The following is a 19,574-nucleotide window of genomic DNA, read 5'->3' on the forward strand; positions in this document are numbered from 1 at the left end:
TCCAACACCACAAAAAAATCTCGTATTAATTAATGTGAACCTAAATAAAGTATGACGGACCAACGAAAGCAAAAGCCAACATACTTTATTACACATCACTTGTTATATTCCTCAATATCACATATGTGAAACACGTGTTCTTTATTTCAGTTCTATTTTGGCCTATATGGATTTTTTAAAAAAATTCAAATTAATGTTTATAGGATTAAATTAAATTTATAATAAGTGTACTATATTATTATATAATCGATCATTTTTTTTAAATTATAAATTGAAAAAAATAATAAATATATTATTTTTGTCGTGTAATTAATTTAAATATGAATAAATTTGAACTAGATTAGAATTTTTTTTCTTTATATATATTATTATTGCACGAATATCACAAATTGAACTAATGGACAAGCTTGTCAAGGTCCAACAAGCAACAATGAAATGTGCCATAGTGGAGATTCAAACATGAATCAATTGAATGATAAGATTTAAGTGAATCACAGTGAACAACTCGTCCATTCAATCTAAGTCTATGCAATTGAATATATTTTTTTATTCAAATCTTATTCGATTCAACTAAATTAATTACAAAATAAGTATAATATATTTTTTATTGATTGATCATTTTTTTTGAATTACACTGTAAGAATATTATATTTGTCATATAATTGATTCATATCCAACCAAACCTATTTAGATTAGAATTTTTCAGTAATTTACTTTCTTATATATATTTCCATTCAATTTGATGCACACACCAATCACCATAACTGTATATTTTCTGCAATTTTCAGACATTCAAGAAACCAAACATGTCTTTCTTCCAACACAACATGCTCACAAGCTTAACCTCAAACTTCGACGAACGACAATGGGTTAAACAGATTCGTCAAACCCTAGATGAAGAGCTGGACGAAGAGACTGAAACCCCAGTGACAATCTTCGCTGTTCCCAAAACCCTATTCATCAGTTGTCCTGATTATTACATCCCACAGCAAGTTGCCATTGGCCCGTATCACCATTTGCGGGCCGAGCTCTACGACATGGAGAGGTACAAAGTTGCTGCTGCTAAAAGAAATCAGAGAGAGCTCAACAACCTCAAGCTCCAAGGTATCGTTGATCATCTCATCAAATTCGAGTTCAGGATTCGGGCCTGCTATCACAGGCCCGTAAGTCTTGGCGGGGAAGCTCTGGCCTGGCTGTTGGCCGTCGATGTCTCGTTCTTGCTCGAGTTTTTTGAGGTTTGTGGTGTCAAGAAAGGTAGGATGCTGACTAAACTCCCGTCAAGATTAGCACATTTGGTGGATTTATCGGGCAACAAGGTCGCCCACGATGCGATTCTTAAAGATATTGTGATGCTCGAGAATCAGGTCCCGTTGTTTGTGTTGAGAATGGTGTTGGAATGTCAGTTTTCGTCCCTGGATTTGGCGGATGAAGTCCTGCTTGACATGCTGATGGAGCTCAGTGGAGAGGTGTCCCCATTCGAGATGGCCAAGGCCGGCTGTAGGAAGATTGAAGTGAAAGAGTGCGCTCATTTGCTAGACTTCTTGTACCGTTTCATCGTGCCGGCGGAACCAGATGTTGCGTCTGAAACAATTGAAATTCATGACGAAGAAGATGGAGAAACGGAAGGTCTCGAGAACAAGAACTCGTTAGCGGAGCCTAGTCACCTGAGGCTGTTTCTTGCCGAGGTATGGGGAATCCTTTCCAAACTAAAAGCAGGGCCTGTGGGATGGATCAAGACCTTGGTTTGCTCTAAACCTATCAGAGTGTTTGTGAAATTGCCTTGGACGATTCTTTCGAAAATCCCAGTGATCAAATTGCTGAAAGAACCTGTTGAACACATTTTCAACGCCTACCAGAAGGAAAACAAGGAGAAGACAGACGATCAAGAATCAAGCTCGAGTATTAGCAAGAAGAACAGGCTCCCGTTGCTGGATGAGATCAAAATCCCGTCAGTCACTCAGCTCTCTGAAGTTGGAGTGCAATTTGTGCCCATTCATGAAGGGATCACAAGCATCAAATTCGACGCCAAAACACTTACATTTTACATCCCTGTCATAAACTTGGATGTGTATTCAGAGGTGGTCTTGAGAAACTTGGTGGCATACGAGGCCTGCAGCGCTTCCGGCCCGTTGTTTCTTACCCGATACGTAGAGTTGATGAACGGAATTGTCGACACGGATTTGGACGCAAAGTTTCTTTGTGGAAGAGGGATCATAATCAACCATTTGAAGAGTGAAGGGGAGGTGGCTGAGTTGTGGAATGGCATGAGTCAGTCCATTAGATTGACGAAGGTGCCCTCCTTGGATCAACTGATTGGAGATGTCAACAAGTTTTATGACGGGAGATGGAAGGTTAAATATGTGAAATTCATGAAGCAATATGTGTACGGATCTTGGAGGATTCTCACGTTTCTTGCTGCTATTATGCTCTTGCTGCTCACGATTTTACAGGCATTTTGCCAGGTTTACACATGTAGTCGCATTTTCCCCATCAAAGGCCTTGAACCCGTCTTGAATCGCCGGTAGAGTCTCCCGGCCGACCCCCCCGAATGGTATTGTTGAGGTTGTGAGCGTATATGTCTACTTCCAGTGTTTGAATGTATGAGTTGGTTTGAATTATTAATATATTAAATCAATTTTTAAATTTAAATATATTTAATGATATAATGAATTACATATTTAAAAAAAATCAAAAGAGAGAAATAATGTAAAGTAATGGTTGATGTGATTATTTATATATCCGCGTGTTTGAGTTTGTCCCATAAATTAAACTTGTGTGACACCATCATAAATTAACTAATAATATCTACAGAAAAATGTCAAATTTGCCGTTATTGACAGTGAAGTTGAACAACATACCATATTTAATTAGCATTTGTTTCGAACCCATATTTCTGCCACGGACTCTGACGCTGATATTACATCTACATTGTGTAATGTCTGTAGTTTTATTTTGAAATTATAATTTAATTTAATAATTCTTTTATTCAAAGAAACAACATATCTCAATATTCATATATTCATACTGTATTAATATTGAGACAGCAAAGTGTAATGAAAGATTCAAAAATCGATTCTTTAATAATTTCTCTCATCAGGATGGCTTCATGGACATAGTTTCCGATTTTATTCGGATTAAATGTATGTGACTTATTTGATGCATGTGCATAAATTATTAAAAAAATAAATAATTAAATATTATTTATTAATTTTTTTTTTTTTGTTGTACGTAGTTATTTGATTGATTTTTTGATGAAGCGAAAGGAATTGAAATAAAATTAAACCCTTTTGCAAGAAAATATCGAAGTAGGAGAAAGAGAAATATTAATTAAAAATAAATAACTAATTAAAAATATAGTTTTCACAATTGTAGATAGTGGAAGAAATGTGAAAAGTAGTGGTTTTTAAAAAAAAAAAAGGCAGATCAAGACACCAGAATGGTACGGTGTTGGTCAATAATATATACTAGTAATTTGTGTACATCTTATGTGTGTGCAAATTTTATACTATTTATTTAAAATAAAATATTTGTTATTTAATAACATATATACAAAATATTAAAAATATTAAATTTATAAGAAAATAGTGACAAGAAAGATGCATGAAAATTAAATAAAATAATCAAAAGATAATGTAGGAGTGAGAAGTTAGATGAATAAATAAAGAAATTAAATTAAATTAAATATTTAAAAAAACAACCAAATAACTATCAACGCATGTTGTGCACCCATGGCCATGAGGGGGTTGTCGTTTTGCTTATATATTTTTTTATAAAGGATGTTTTTGCAAACTATGTTGCAAATTATGATACCAATATTATAAGAGATCTTAAATTGTGGTATTAATATTGTAATAAATCTTAAATTATAGTACCAAAATTATAATTTTTTTTTAAAACCCCACGCATGTGTAGGCCGTCTTGCGTTAGATGTATAAGGCAAGTAGCAAAATAAATATAAATATTTTATTATTTTAGTATCATTTTAGATTATTTTTTAAATGATAGTATCAAGATTGCAAGGGGTAGCCTGCACAAAAGCATAGCAAAGCCAAATACTTTACTGTCCATTCCTAATTATTATATTCCTTTAAGACATGCACATATGTGAAACACATGCTACCTATCTCTTTCTCTCATCTATTAACTGCAAGAGACGAAGCATATGGGCAAAATACTTTTGAGTCCTATTAAAATAAGGGTGAATTTTTTTGAGTATCATAATTATGGTAGGTGACGTTTTTAGTCCTATGAAATTCTAAATCACGTCTTTTTAGTCTCAAAAAATGTGATTTTGCGTGTTTTTAGTTTCAAAATTAGAATGCACTTTTAGTCCCAAACAACGTCTTTTTAATCCCAAAACCACAATGCACGTGACTTTTTGAGACTAAAAATATGTGATTATGAGTTTTATGGGATTAAAAACAACACCTACCATAATTGTGATACCAAAATAAATTTTGTTCTTATTTTATTGGATTAGAAAGTATATATATGTGTGTGTGTGTTTGTGTGTGTGGACATGGCCACCATTGGAATCCAATTCTCTCAATTGATTAAACGATAAGACTTAAAAATGGGTCATAGTGAATAAGTACTTGTCCATTCTAAAGTAAGGCTCTGTTTGGTTAAGGATAGGTGAGATTGTTTCATTTGGATCGCAAATTAAGGTATATTTTCTTTGGTAGTAAAAAAGAGTGTATAAGAAAAAAGTTCTACGTTTGGTGAGGGACAAAATATCGAGGGTAGTTTTAATCATAAAATATTTATTTGGTTTATAATAAGTCAATTAAAAAAAAATATTAAATTTTATTAAAAAAATTATTAATATCAATAAATTCGATAAAGTTTGATTAGTAGAGGAACCTATTTTATTAGACTAAAACAAACACAAGATATACTAAATATAATTTTTCAAATTACAAGAGGTCCAAATTACACCAAAGCTCAGGGAAAGAGGTGTAATTATCCATTTACTTTACTCATATCAAATGTGAAGGTATTTAAAGTTTGGGTAGAATTATATTTTTAGTCATCTAACTATGGGGATATATATGACACATTTGGTCCTACATTTTTAGTCCTATAATTTATACCCCTCCCACATATTTGATCCAGAACATCACATATATTTGGTCTTACCTTGTCAAATGTGATCCTTTATAAATTTTTTTTATCAACATGTATTTTTAGGAAAAGACATATCATTGCCACGTGTGTTGGCACATCATTGTCATGCGCCACTGTTGCCGACATGTTATTGCCACGTCTTTTTTCGACAACACATTTTGATCAAAACAATTCAGGTAGGATCAACTTTGACAATTTCAAAATTAAATATGTGATGCTCAAAACCAAACGTGTGCGGCTCTAGATAATTAAGACTAAACTTGTGAGAAGTATAAATTATTAAACTAAGTTTATAGTTAGTAAAAATACGAAATTAAATGTGTCATATCTATTATCTATGTAAGTTACGGAACAAAAAATATATTTTTCGCTAAAATTACTTCACCCTTTATTCAACCAAAAAAAAAAAAAAAGTTTTATTCTCTGCCGTCACAATTCACGTTTCACTTCCTCACTTTTTTCGCTTGCATATAGAGTTACAAACTTCCACTCTTTCCCATACACATAACAGCAAATCATTCTCCATTCTTACACACAAAAGACAGAACATGCCTTTCTTCGAACAGAACTTGCTGAGAAGCTCAACCGCAAACTTCGACGAACGAAAATGGGTTGACGAGATCCGTAAAACCCTAGATGAAGAGATAGAGGAAGAAACTGAAATCCCCGTCACCATCTTCGCTGTTCCCAAAACCCTATTCATCAGTGACCCCAATTCTTACACCCCGCAGGAAGTTGCCATCGGCCCTTATCACCATTTGCGGGCCGAGCTCTATGACATGGAGACATACAAAGTTGCTGCTGCTAAAAGAAATCAGGGGGAGCTCAAAAACCTCAAGCTCCAACATATCGTTGCTCATCTGAGCGAATTGGAGCTTAAGATTCGGGCCTGCTATCACAGGCCCGTAAGCTTTGGCAGCGAAGCATTGGCCTGGATGATGGCCGTCGACGTGTCTTTCTTGTTTGAGTTTTTTGAAGTTTGTGGTGTCAGGAAAGGTAAGATTCTAACAAAAGTCCCGTCAAGATTGGCACATTTGATCAGCTTATCGGGACATAAGACTACCCATAATGCCATTCTTAGAGATATCATGATGCTCGAGAATCAAATTCCATTGTTTGTGATCAAAATGCTGTTGAAGTTTCAGTTTTCCTTTCCAGATGAAGTCCTGTTTGATATGTTGATGGAACTCAGTCAAGAGGTCTCGCCATTCAAGATGGCGGACGCTGCTGCCGGGAGGAAGATTGAAGTGAAAGATTGTGCTCATTTACTAGACTTCCTGTACCGTTTCATCGTGCCACTGCCGATGAAATCAGATGCATCTGATGCTGCAAATATCGACCTACAGGATGAAGAAGAAGGTGGAGAGCAGGCAGATCATGAGACGAGCAAGACTCCATTTTCGGAGCCAAGTCACTTGCGGCAGCTTCTTTCTGAGTTATGGCGAATCCTTTCTAGATTAAGTGTAAGGCCCATGAGATTGATAAAGAGGATGATCTTCTCTAGACCTGTCAAAGTGTTTGTGAAATTGCCATGGACAATTCTTTCCAAAATCCCTGTGATAAAACTGCTGAAAGAGCCTGTTGAACGCGTGTTCACCTTCTTTCAACAGGATAAGGAGAAGAAAGGTGACGAGCAAGAATCGAGCTCGACTAGCAGCAACACAAGCAAGCTTCCACTGCTGGAAGAGATCAAAATCCCCTCAGTCATTCAGCTTTCTGAAGTCGGGGTGCAATTTGTGCCTATTCATGAAGGGATCACGAGCATCAAATTCGACGCGAAAACTCTAACGTTTTACATCCCTATCATCAAGTTAGACGTGAACTCTGAGGTGGTCTTGAGGAACTTGGTGGCATACGAGGCTTGCAGTGCTTCGGGCCCTTTGGTTCTAACCCGATACATAGAGTTGATGAACGGAATCATCGACACAGATTTGGACGCAAGATTTCTCTGCCGGAAAGAGATAATCATCAACCATCTGAAGAGTGAGAAGGAGGTGGCTGACCTGTGGAACGGTATGAGCAAGTCCATTAGATTGACGAAGGTGCCCCCCTTGGATGACCTGATTGGAGAAGTGAACAACTATTACAAAGGGAGATGGAAGGTTAAATTGGGGAGATTCATGAAGAAATATGTGTTTGCTTCTTGGAGAATTCTCACGTTTCTTGCAACTATTCTGCTCTTGATGCTCATGAGTTTACAGGCATTTTGCCAAGTTTATAACTGCAGTCGCCTTTTCCGTATCAAAGCCCTTGAACCTGCCTTTGCTCCGCAGTGAAAATTCTTGTTCAGACTAGGTTTGAAACCAAACTGATCATACAATAAGTGTATTACAATTATCATATGATTAGTGATGGAGCTCGATGAATTTCCCAACACAGCAATAGACTAGATTCTCCTACCTTCTTTCGCCTTCCGTTAGCTTCTTGAAGAAAAAAAGGAATATATATTTTTGTTCAGTACAAGAAAAAATATTGCCAGGAATAAAATGTTGAGTGACGATGTCAAAAGTGTTACTAATGATATTAATAAATCATCAAATTACATTTTGCTATCATGTCATTTGATGACATGGATTAAATATCCACGTCATCCCTCTTTTCTTTTCTTTTTAAATTCACATTGTCGCCACGTTGGCGCCATGTTGTCGCCACATCATCCGTTTCAGCCAATAAAAATGCAGCTCCCAGTTTAAAAAGTCATATGCCTGGCATGTGATTTTTTCCGGCGAGTGACTCAATTTTCCGACGAAATTTGTACCAAAATTGAGATGGAACCTTAGTAAGTTATGGGACCAAAATGAGAATAGCCTGAAGTTAGGGGATTAAAATTACCTTTAATCCATAATAAAATATACTTGAAAATGTAAAATTACTCGAACTCTATTCATATTTGATCCAATTAATGTTCGTTTGAGCTCGATTATATTAATAATCAAAAACTAAATTCAATCTCAAATTTTCAAGCTCGATAATGATTCAAATAAACTTGAACAATGATATGTTCAACTTGACTCAAATCATTTAATTTACAATCCTATTTATTAGCAACGGTGATAATTTATTTCTATTGTTAATTAGGAATGTGTGTAATATAGGTAACATGTTTCTAATCGATTACGGGTGAAGAGTTTGAGTGGCTTGTAAGCTCCTCTCCTTAGCGAAACACCTTAATCAAATAAGACCATAAGACTCATACAAGTGAAAGCAAACAATTAACCTCGCGCAACAAACACCAATCGCATCACATATTACATTATTTGGCACCATTTGTGGGAAACGAGATTTGCGCATCCAAAATCCGTTGTTTGGGGGTTAATAATATAAGCAAAGCGGTCCACATGGTTGCAAATTCAGGAACTTGATTAACTTACTATAAGCGAATTTCTCTCCCTAGTGAAGCACTGATAGAAAAAAAGCAAAACTACAAAATTAGTCATTTATGTATAAGGGATTGGCAAAATTGGAGTCCTATTTATGAGACTGACCATTTTAATTCTTTATATTGTAAATTTGTGATGGTCCCAAAAGGTGTGTAGGTTGGACAACATCAAATCAAGAAAAGAGAGAAAACGATTCTGGATTTTAAGGCAAGATTTTAATAAGCAATCGAGGGTTTGAACTCCGATTGGAGCACGCGATGTAGCGTTGGAATTAGCGTCAGAAGATGAGTTTAATGATGGTGCACATGATTAAGAACTCACTGGAAAAAAGTTATGGCAATGACGATGAGGTTATAGGCAGTAAGGTGGTGGTGGATGTTGGTTAACCAATGGCCTCCTCATCGATTAATTTTCTTGTCCTTTAGCACGTCAGCATTCATGTAGGATATTAACTATATAAGTGAGGTCTATTTAGACATCGAAACCCTAAGCTCTGATTTGATTTGTTGATTTAAAACATAGTCAAAATTGTCAAAAGTGGCCGAAAAGACTAAAACTACTACAAATTAAAAATATAAAAGATTAAAATTACCAATCTCGTGGTTAAGGGACCAATTTTGGCAACCCCATACATACAAACTAATTTTACAATTTTACCTAGAAAAAACCGTAAAGATCATATAAAACCAAAAAAACAATAATTCAAGCAACGAAAGCGCCTTAATTGAAAAAAATTTCATAATAAGCCAAAACAAAAAATAATTCACAACGGAACATCAATTGAATTGCATGGCCATCAATGTGTATAGTAACAAATTTAGGGACAGAATAACCATATATAGAGCATATATAAGTTAATAATAATTGTTTATACAACAAAGCTATATCCAATTCTCTTTTTTTCCTTTTTTTTATAATTTCATGTGGGCTGAGATGGGCCTTTCGCCTAATTTGTGTATGGGCTTGAGACAGGCCCATGAAGCCTTTACAAATCCAGCCCAGTAATTGAACACAATCTCCGGTAGTGAAGGAACCCTGCCTTTCTGATTGTTTAAAATAAACGGCTATCAATTTATTACTAAGAAGTGAGGGAATTTTATTAAAAAAATTTAAAATTTAATATAATTATAATTTTTTTCTCATTTATTTAAAAATTATCGATACCCCTAATATGTGATCTATCCTTTGACAGTAAGGTGGAAGTATCAATGTTACCCTTACGAAAATTTTAACTTCTGTTTTTTTAGAAAAAAATAAATTGATAAAATATAAAAAACATATTGAACGAAAACATAATATAAAATTTTGATGTTGGACAAACGTTATTATTTAAAAAAATATATAGAATTTTAAGAAAATATGTAGAAAGTATAATTTGTGGTTCAAAAGAATATTTTGAGCAATTCAGTATAAATTTTGAATGAGATCTTAAGGGAAGCTAAAGGAATTGGACAGACGTTCAATAATTTCCCAAATATTAAAGGTATTTGTAATTATATTCAATTTCAAACGAAACTCGACAATCTATCCTTAAAAGCAGGTTGAAAAAAATATTTTTAATTTATAGTTTTTACTTTTAAACTACTTAAATTAAATCTATTCAATCCAAAAATTATAAAAGAGCTAGTTACCGACTTTTATAACTTATTGACAAAATTATAAATTTAAGTTGTTTATTCAAATCTCCCAACTTCATTTTTTTTTTTCATTTCAAGAACTCCCAACTTTTACCACCGTTTAATTTACAATTTTCTTATAACTTATTTCTTATCTACTGAAGCAGAAACTAGTAAAGTGGCTCATAGTGATATTTATGCAGGGTATTGAATGTGTTTCCTTTTATACTTAACTAGATGAAAATATAAAAATACTGTAAAAGAATGTTATTCTAATAAAAGAAAAGAATAATTATATTTCACTCCACTACTATAATTTATTTATATAAATTACCTCTATCTTTTATATTTATAAAAACCACCCCTAACAATTAAAAAATAATGATAGTTTATATAAAAATATTGATGTTTTTAGGAAATGTATGTATAATTTAAAAAATATTAATAATTTATGTAAATGATATTAATCATTCTAGTAAATGTATGTATAATTTTTTAAAATATATAAATAATTTGCATGAATAAATTATAAATTAAGGGTGTGAGATGTAATTATCCTTAAATGAAATCCAGGTTTTTCGGCAATGCAGTAACTAAGCAACATGAATTAGTGGGCAATCATTACAAAAACGCGTGAGCAGCTCTACTTATCTTTCCTTCTTCCTTAAGTTTAACAATTATTTTAATAGATGATTACATTGTATTATTCTAAAATTCAGTGTAATTACACATAAACAGATAAATAATAGATAGTACGGCTTAATTGTTTCTATACAATGAATAGATTATTTTATTTGTTAAATTTTTTTATAATTTACTGATATTAATAGAGAAATTGAATAAATAATTATATTTACCCCAATGAATTCTTTACTCACTTATTAGAAGGTCAAAGATTTTTATGTAATATCATCGAATTTTTTAGATTTTAACTAATGAAAAAAATTATTTATTGAATAAAAATAAATATCACGATTACTAAATATAATTTTTCAAATTACAAAAAATTTAACGATTTCTTTGAAAAACTGAAAGCATAATTTTGAATATTCTCTCGTTGTTTGAGAAATTACTAATTAAGATGTATTTTTAATTTTTTAAATAAAAAAATATTTATAATTATGTCAAATATCATAAGAATTAATTGTAATTTAGCCTAAAATATATAACATAAAGTCGAAATAGAGATCCAATATAATAGAAACGTCCAAATGGAAGAAAAATATTCTGCCATTAGTCACCACCTGAGTGATAACAGTAGAGAATGTTATTCAAACGCTTGAGTGCTCTGACAAAGGTCAAAATGAAATTACTAGACTACCTCATCGACAACTTTGCTTAATCACTTCGACAAGAAAAACAAAAAAATCTTCCAACACTCGCTGACTGCAACTGAAATACTATTATCTATACCATAACCCCACAACCCAAAACGCGCCATCCACACAGATTTTCACCGCCTAATCCCCACGTTTCTGTCTCTGTCTCTGTCTCTGTCCAGCCTCAAGAAACAGTAAACGATTCCAAATATCAGCCTGCCCCAGTATCCACCAATCAGCGGCGGAGCTTCCAAAACTCGGAATATATACATCTACAGATACATATATTTGAGGCCCAGAAGCTTTACTTCACGTTTCACGGTGACGGGCTTGAGACAAGATGACGTTTTGTGTGAAGATTAAACCCTCTTCGTTTCTGATTCTGACAACGTTAACTCTCGTGGTTTTGTGGTTCTTTTCATCACCAGGTGGGTTTTGTGTAGTTGATGTCAATTGGGTTTTTTTGTTTTGTTTCAATGTGCGTTAATTCTTGTGGGAAAGTGAGTTTCTTTGGTTTTTCCCCACTTGTAGGAGCGGCGGATGCTGCTGAAAACGGTGTCGTTTCGTGGGGAAGCCAGAGGTCTGTTCTGGAAGGAAGCAAAGGCGGGAATTCAACGTCTTTAGTGCTGGCTAAGGATAGAACGCGTAGGAAAGATCCTCTTGAGGATCTCAAGTATTATACAGGGGGATGGAACATCAGCAATGAACATTACATAGCTGTAAGTGTTTCTTGGATTATTTGTTTTTTCCCTTGAAATTTATTTATATTTTTTTAAAAATTGAAATATTTTGATATTGCTGGACAACTATATTGGATTAATTTTTGTAGTTCCTGCCTGGTAATGCTGTAGTTGCAATTTTGAAACTTTGGAATGTGGATGAATTTGGGAGTGTTCTTCTGAGCTTTGATCTCGATCAGAAGTTAAATTCAAAATTTTAAGGTTGTATGTGTATTATTTTTGGTCTAAACAAAGTTGTAGGCATGTTTGTGATTTTGCATGATAGATAGGTTTGTAGCTCTTTTTAAATGTGTGAGCACATGTGTTGTGTTCACATGTAGCATTGGTTGGAGTTGACTAGTGTGCTCTGTTATCACCTTAAACTTTTGCTTATTTCTTGGGGTTCAAATGTTTGGGTTGTCATCACACAATTTGATGTTTTTAACTTGATAAACATGGGAATCCTATTGTAAGAATCACTTTTCAAACTTATCGTATTTTGTATTATTACCAGAAAATTAACATTCAAAAGAACATTGAACTTCATCAGAAAAAGATGTATAGAAATATCAGTTTGAGAAGCGGGATGATGAGATTCTTCTTGATATAGAGGCAATACTGAAGGAAATTCCCTACAGTGGGATGATTGTGGATGTTGCGGAAAATCTGGAGTGATTGAAGATGTGTTTATATGAAGCCCGATGAAGGAGATTAGTTTCTTTATTTCCTGACTTTGGAATAGACCAATGTTTGTTGCAATTGTCGTCTGTATTTTCAGCATTTTTGCCTAATCACTCTTGAAAATTTTGTTTGATGTGCAGTCTGTACTTTACACCGGTTCTACTCTTTTCCTCGTTGGTGCATTCTGGTTTGTCGGATTTGGAATTTTCTTGCTGCTGGTCTGTATGTATGTTTGCTGCTGCCGTCGTCGACGTTATGGCTATTCTCGATCTGCCTATGCACTATCTCTTATTTTGCTCACATTATTAACTATTGCCGCAATGTAAGCCTCTTCGTTTTTTTTTCTCTTTTCTCATGTGATCTTGGATTGGTTATGTTCAACCTCTCATCTCTGTTTTGCTTTTCATGCATCATCAGAATTGGCTCTGCCATTCTTTATGCTGGACAAGAAAAGTTTCATGATAGTACTACAAGTACATTAGACTATGTTGTGGGACAAGCAGATTCCACCGTCAGCAATCTAAAAAATGTGTCGAATTATCTTACTGCTGCTAAGAAAGTTGGAGTAGATCAAGTTTTTCTTCCTCAAGATGTGCAGAACAGCATTGACAAGGTCAACAGCATGATTGTCTCTGCTTCCGACACTCTTGAAAGTGCAACGAAGGATAATAAAGATGATATATTCCGCTATTTGGATGCTGTGTAAGTATTCCAAACTCAGCTACTCATTGTGAATGTTTTGTCAGTGTTTTTTATGTGTTACTAAGTGTTTTATCAAACCACACAGGAGGCTAATTCTCATTATAGTAGCGGCCGTGATGCTTGCCCTGGCTTTCCTCGGCTTCCGTAAGCCCACTCATCGCTTTTATTATACTTAAAAGTGTTATAGAGTAACAAGTGAATGAACGTTAATTCGCTGACTTTGTAAATTTGGTGCAGTGTTATCTATTTCTGGCCTGCAGTTTCTCGTGTACATGTGAGTGCAATATGGCCGTATAATATTTTTACGGTGTTCGTCTCGTCGTTAGTTCACTTTTCCTTGAAAACAATTTTTATTCCGTTTACATGATGTAAAAAATCTTGCTGAAATTTATGCAGATTGGTTGTCATTGGTTGGCTTCTCGTTGCAATCACTTTCATCTTGTGTGGTGTATTCCTCGTACTCCACAAGTAAGTACGACATAAATTTGGATTAGGATAATGTTTGATTATGTCTGGAGGCTGCAATAGTTGAAATGCTAACTTTGGCATATTTATTTTGTGCAAGTGTCGTGGGAGATACGTGTGTGGCAATGAACGAGTGGGTTAATAACCCGACTGCTCATACAGCATTAGACGACATTATCCCCTGTGTTGATCCTGCTACTGCTCAAGAAGCACTCTCCCAGAGTGAAGAAGTCACCTTCCAAATGGTTTGGCTTGTAAACGGGATCATCGCCAACATATCAAATGCTAACCTACCTCCAAATGCTGGACCTTTATACTACAATCAATCCGGTCCATTGGTGCCTCTCCTCTGCAATCCGTATAATCCCGACAAGACGGATCGAACATGCGCAACTGGTGAAGTTGACCTAACCAATGCAACGCAGGTAAATTCGTAACTACTCCTATGTTAACTGAAAGAATTTGCAAAAAATCTTGGTCAACTTAGAATCTTAGGTTGTATTTGGGTCGACGGAGTTGAATTTGGGAATTTCAAACCCATAGTAGAAATGCCATTGACTTTTGGATGGTTCATTTTACAATGGACTTGTAGTGTCCACGAAATATTATTTTTGAGCTATTTTTTAAGTCATTCATGTGTTCCTTCAAATCCTTTCCTTTGTACCCAATGCCCACTGACTTGTTATCAAAGTTCAAGCGTGAAGAAACCTTTGCCCTCTAAACCGAACCCATCAAGTGGAACACCGTCCATATGATCATATCTGTCCTTGAAACATATGACTATACAATGCAGGTTTGGAGGAACTACAAGTGCCAAGTCTCCAGCAACAACATCTGCACCACCGTGGGCCGTCTAACACCGAGCATGTATGATCAAATGAGCGGAGCCGTCAATGTGAGCTACGGCTTGTACCACTACGGCCCGTTCCTCACCAACCTAGTCGACTGCACATTCGTTCGAGAAACCTTCACTACAATACACCAGGATCACTGCCCAGACCTAAGACATTACAGCCAGTGGGTTTACATTGGTCTCGAGATGGTGTCAGTTGCAGTTATGCTTTCTCTGATCCTCTGGGTGCTGTACGCACGAGAAAGGCGCCATCGGAAGTACACCAAGCTCGTCGACGCTACCTCAGCCCAAACCTCTTTCGAAAGTAAATGATGGAGCGTAGAGTCCCTTGCTATGTCAGGAAGTGAATTCGCTTCTTCTTTTGCACAGGTTTTGGCTTTCTGCGTTTGTTTATGTAGATAATCGAGTAACGTTGTAGATTTATACCCGTATGTTCGAGCCTCAGGTTGAACTGCTAACTCTGAAAATGACTTATGTTTTGGTGAGTCGTCTAGCAATGCTGTTTCCGAGCATAGTTTTTAAGTACTGGGCTTTCTTTCTCGTGTATTATAGATATCCCCATCATAGTCAGGTGTTGTCTATTTGATGCTCGACCTGGTCCATGGTCCCATGTTCTCGTCCCAATTTTATTCACAAATTTAGTCATCTAACACCAAACAATGAGAGGTATTCGTGACATATCAGACCCGGGAAACTAATTGTAATTTACGTGAATAAAAGTAATATATATATATATATATATATGTGCGTGTGTCTATAATACACAGACGTAACAACCCACAAATAATAACTTTCTGGAAACGGATTACAAACAAAAGCAATTATTGGAATTGGGCAATTACGCTTTCTACGAAAAGAGAATAAATTCAAAACTAAGGGATAAAAATCGGGCCTAAATAATTTAAAGGGTTAATCACATCGTGTTTTTTTTTAAAAAAAAAAGTGATGTAATTATATATAAATTTTGTATAATTTGAATAGCATCATATAAAATATTTTAAAGAGTTTATTTATAAATTCACAGAAACACGTTCGAACATAGTTTTATTTTTCAAGTATTTTATAAGATATTTTGAAGAGCGGAAGAGGAGAGAATGAGATGGTTGATGGGATGAAATAGGAGAAGAAAGAAAATAGGTGGAGTAGGAGGGGAGGAGGAATGCATGATTGGCCGTTGGCGTGCCCAAAACTCCCAATTTTCATACGTAACGCCAAACCGCCCCTCATCCCTTCACATTCCACTTTATTAATATACGCATTTAGTGTCACAATATTACATCAAAATTATTAAATTCAATTACCAAAACAAAACCTCTATTATACTCACATAACGTATTTCTCACGCTTTAATATTTCTACATTTTAATTTATATATATATAAATAACATCTATATGTCTACGACACTGTAATTGCCTCATTTTCTTGAAATTTTCATTATCAAAATCTTATATAATTTATTTTACAGATTTTTTCATTCTATGTATTTATACTATTTATTAAACGAAAATAGCCTAAAAGACCTTAACTAATTAATTTATTAATAGTCTCTTATTCATACACATTTAAAACTGCTTTATATAATTTATCATGATAAATTATTTATTTCATTTTAGTTTTTTCTATTAGATAAAAATAATGACAAATTTAATTATGTAGACACAAATAACTAAGGTATTTTTATTTTTAATATATTTTACGATGTGAAAAATTATTTATTATATGTATTCTTGCTACGACCGCTAGCTAATATATATATATATATATATATATATATATTAATACAAACCACCGTTACATATTCAGCGGTTCTTTGCCTTTAATCTCCAAAAACCATAGAAAACCACACACACACACACATACATATTAATGGATTCAAGAAACTATTATGGGTCATCGTCTTCACCCGGGCGTGCATGCCTCTGCTCCCCCACCTCGCACCCGGGTTCATTCCGGTGCAGCCTTCACCGGAGCCCTACCCAGAAAGAACCAGCTGCTGAAAAGAACCGGGTCTTGGAGCTGGAGGCATCCAGCACTTCTTCCAGGATGTCCAAAATGGGCATTGTGAAGGCATTCGTGATGAAGTTGATAAAGCCTTCCACCAATGATAATCTTCCCAGGAGGAGGAATTTCCAACCCAAGCCCACCCGCTTTTTTGACCCGAATTCTTGATCATTTTTCTTTTTCTTTTTTGATTTTTGAGAAAATTAAGGTTAATTTTAGCTGTAAATGTCTATAATTTATAGGGACGATCAAACGGTTCAATAGCAACACTTATTCCTATAAAGCATAGGTGAAAGGGATTGAATTGAGAACCAACTTTGATCATTTTTCAAACAACAAATAATTACAATTTGTGTATTTTGGTGCAAAAGAAACTTGAATTTGATGGTATATATGTTTTAGTTATCCAGCCATTTTTTTTTATTTTCATTATCAAATTTCAAGTCTCAGTTAATGTGTTTTCGTTCATTCATGCATGTAAATACATATACACCATTTATTTCATTTCTTACATTTTCCTTATTTTAATTAATTGAGGTGATTGAGTTCTTGTCTTTAGGCTCTGTATGTTTAACACCTTAAATTTTAATACATTGGTCATGCTCTAGTTTTTTTGTTTTTTTTTTCTTTTTTATAAGGGATAATTATATCCCTCTTTTCTGAAATTTAATATAATTATATATAAATCTCTTTTTGTTTGGAAAATTTCATCTATTACCCTTGAGGTTTCCTTCTTTCTAACAATAAGTCCATCCGTTAGTTAAAATTCACTAAATTTGTTAATATTAACAAAAAACACTAAATAAAAATTGATACTTACCCTCAATTGACTTATTGCAGGTCAAATAATTATTAATATATGAAAAAATATGATGGTAATTTAGTCATAAAAATTTATTTGACCAACTGTAATATATCAGTAATAAACCGATTGGGGACAAATATAGATTTTTTTTTTTAATTTTATTGTTAATATCAGCAAATTTAGTGTTGGAAGCAAATCTCAAAGGTATTAAATGTAATTTTTCATAACATAAGGGGTCCACATATAATTATACCAATTTTTCCTTTTTTTATAAACATATGTATGGGTAAGAATGACAGAGAGTAGATTTGGCTAAAATTGAGTATTGTCTGCCCCAACTTGTCAACACTTATAGTTTTGTCTAATTGTACGATTTGCACTTAGGGCGTATTTGGATTGATGAATTTGAATTTGAATTTGAAAGAAGGATTTCAAATGACTTTATTTGAAAGGAATTTGAAATTCATTTATTTATCAAAATTTAGTTCAAATATAAAAAGAAATGATCCTTTACATTTAAAATTATTCAAATTTATTCCAAGAATTTATTATAAAAAAAAATTATAATTTAAAATCCTTATGCAAGCTTAGACTCCTGAGATAATGGATGTGTACTCCAATACAATTGAGCATTTGGGTTTTCGGCCGTTGAATTGGGAGGACCCTCCTACGTGTAAGGTAATATTTTTGTATATGAAGGGCATTTAAGTCATTACATATTTTCCAACATGACATTTGAACAACATATATTGATTTGTTCTAAAATTGATGTGGTTAGTACATTTATTATATCTTAGGTTTAAATTAAACCATTTTATTTTCATGAGAAATTCATTTTCTCCAACTGAGGGCAAACATATATTGGGATGGAGGGATTCCGTAAATATATTTAATTTTATAATGGTTTTTTATTTATGTCTTTTGATATTTCTAATTAAAATTTATGTATATAATTTAATCAGCTCGTTATATTTTAATATTACCAACGATATATATTATGGGTTGTATTTATGAAAAGAATATAACTAGAGGTAGAGGATTCATAGAGAAATTAATGGAAGATGGAGTGCACGTATCTTTAGTGTACATTTTGACTTGATTTTTTGCGTTCTTGACCTTTTCTTTGTTACTTTTGATTAAAATGCCCATTATTGTGTATTTATAAGGGACATGATGAAATTTATTTGTTTTAAGCTTGTTTTGAGTAGTTTTATTTTCTATATTCCTACCTCCTAAAAAATAAATAATTTTTTTGCTCTTAAGTATAAAAAAATTTAATTTAAATTAAAATTACATAACAAAGATTAATATACTAAGATTTATTTTTCAAATTTAAATATCTATATGAATAAAAATGTTAGTCAATTATAACAATTGTATTTTATTAACTAACATAAATTGTTATTTAGTTTAAATATATATAACTAAATTATATTTTTTTATTGTAATCAATATTTATATTTAAATTATCATTACATGTATTTAATAAAAATTTAATACTTGTTAAGTTATATTTAAATTTAAGAAACTTAAATCAATTTTATTAACTTTTTAAAATATTTTTCTTAACATTTCTTTGAAAGCTTTTTAAAACAAATTTTTCTTAACTTTCTTTTAGTTAAATACTTAATTAAATTTTAAAAAAATAAAATTATTATTTAAAATCAAGACTTAACCCCCTAGCCCCACCCCCGGCCCACCACCCTCATTTGAGGAAATAATCAATCCCACATGTATTCCTTCAATAATTATGACTAACAATAGCAAACAAATAATTACTTACCAGACAGAAATGAGGATTACATGAAGGAACTATTAATTAAAAATGCTTAATTATGAACTCAATTATTTAATGGTAGATGTGATATTTGGACAAGAACCAGACAAGATTGATTAAGAATATTT

At 33.4% G+C, this 19,574-nt stretch overlaps 4 protein-coding genes across 4 annotated transcripts; all 4 read left to right on the top strand.

Moving 5' to 3' along the window:
* The first annotated feature begins 735 nt into the window (after positions 1 to 735).
* Positions 736 to 2,649, top strand: LOC105158522 (putative UPF0481 protein At3g02645). Its single transcript, XM_011075304.3, has one exon. The coding sequence runs from the start codon at positions 807 to 809 to the stop codon at positions 2,523 to 2,525; it is 1,719 nt and encodes a 572-aa protein (XP_011073606.1). The 5' UTR covers positions 736 to 806; the 3' UTR covers positions 2,526 to 2,649.
* A 2,977-nt stretch (positions 2,650 to 5,626) lies between these two features.
* On the top strand, positions 5,627 to 7,692 carry LOC105158523 (putative UPF0481 protein At3g02645). Its single transcript, XM_011075305.2, has one exon. The coding sequence runs from the start codon at positions 5,676 to 5,678 to the stop codon at positions 7,401 to 7,403; it is 1,728 nt and encodes a 575-aa protein (XP_011073607.1). The 5' UTR covers positions 5,627 to 5,675; the 3' UTR covers positions 7,404 to 7,692.
* A 3,784-nt stretch (positions 7,693 to 11,476) lies between these two features.
* LOC105158344 (uncharacterized) lies at positions 11,477 to 15,452 on the top strand. Its single transcript, XM_011075073.3, has 9 exons — positions 11,477 to 11,870; positions 11,974 to 12,161; positions 12,983 to 13,164; positions 13,260 to 13,544; positions 13,630 to 13,688; positions 13,782 to 13,818; positions 13,941 to 14,012; positions 14,110 to 14,434; positions 14,803 to 15,452. Exons 1-9 carry the CDS (start codon positions 11,783 to 11,785, stop codon positions 15,172 to 15,174), a joined length of 1,608 nt encoding a protein of 535 aa, XP_011073375.1. The 5' UTR covers positions 11,477 to 11,782; the 3' UTR covers positions 15,175 to 15,452.
* A 1,277-nt stretch (positions 15,453 to 16,729) lies between these two features.
* LOC105158524 (uncharacterized) lies at positions 16,730 to 17,032 on the top strand. Its single transcript, XM_011075306.1, has one exon. It carries the CDS (start codon positions 16,730 to 16,732, stop codon positions 17,030 to 17,032), a length of 303 nt encoding a protein of 100 aa, XP_011073608.1.
* The last annotated feature ends 2,542 nt before the right edge of the window (positions 17,033 to 19,574 follow it).

The sequence above is a fragment of the Sesamum indicum genome, linkage group LG3 (assembly GCF_026168435.1).
Source record: "Sesamum indicum cultivar Baizhima isolate 11 linkage group LG3, ASM2616843v1, whole genome shotgun sequence".
Taxonomy (NCBI): domain Eukaryota; kingdom Viridiplantae; phylum Streptophyta; class Magnoliopsida; order Lamiales; family Pedaliaceae; genus Sesamum; species Sesamum indicum.

Excerpts from the sequence above, each read along its gene's own strand:
- LOC105158523 (XM_011075305.2), top strand. The coding sequence starts at position 5,676 with ATGCCTTTCTTCGAACAGAACTTGCTGAGAAGCTCAACCGCAAACTTC.
- LOC105158522 (XM_011075304.3), top strand. The coding sequence starts at position 807 with ATGTCTTTCTTCCAACACAACATGCTCACAAGCTTAACCTCAAACTTC.
- LOC105158524 (XM_011075306.1), top strand. The coding sequence starts at position 16,730 with ATGGATTCAAGAAACTATTATGGGTCATCGTCTTCACCCGGGCGTGCA.
- LOC105158344 (XM_011075073.3), top strand. The coding sequence starts at position 11,783 with ATGACGTTTTGTGTGAAGATTAAACCCTCTTCGTTTCTGATTCTGACA. Across the intron at positions 11,871-11,973 it reads GTGGTTCTTTTCATCACCAG|GAGCGGCGGATGCTGCTGAA; the intron begins GTGGGTTTTGTG and ends CCCCACTTGTAG. Across the intron at positions 13,819-13,940 it reads CTGCAGTTTCTCGTGTACAT|ATTGGTTGTCATTGGTTGGC; the intron begins GTGAGTGCAATA and ends AAATTTATGCAG.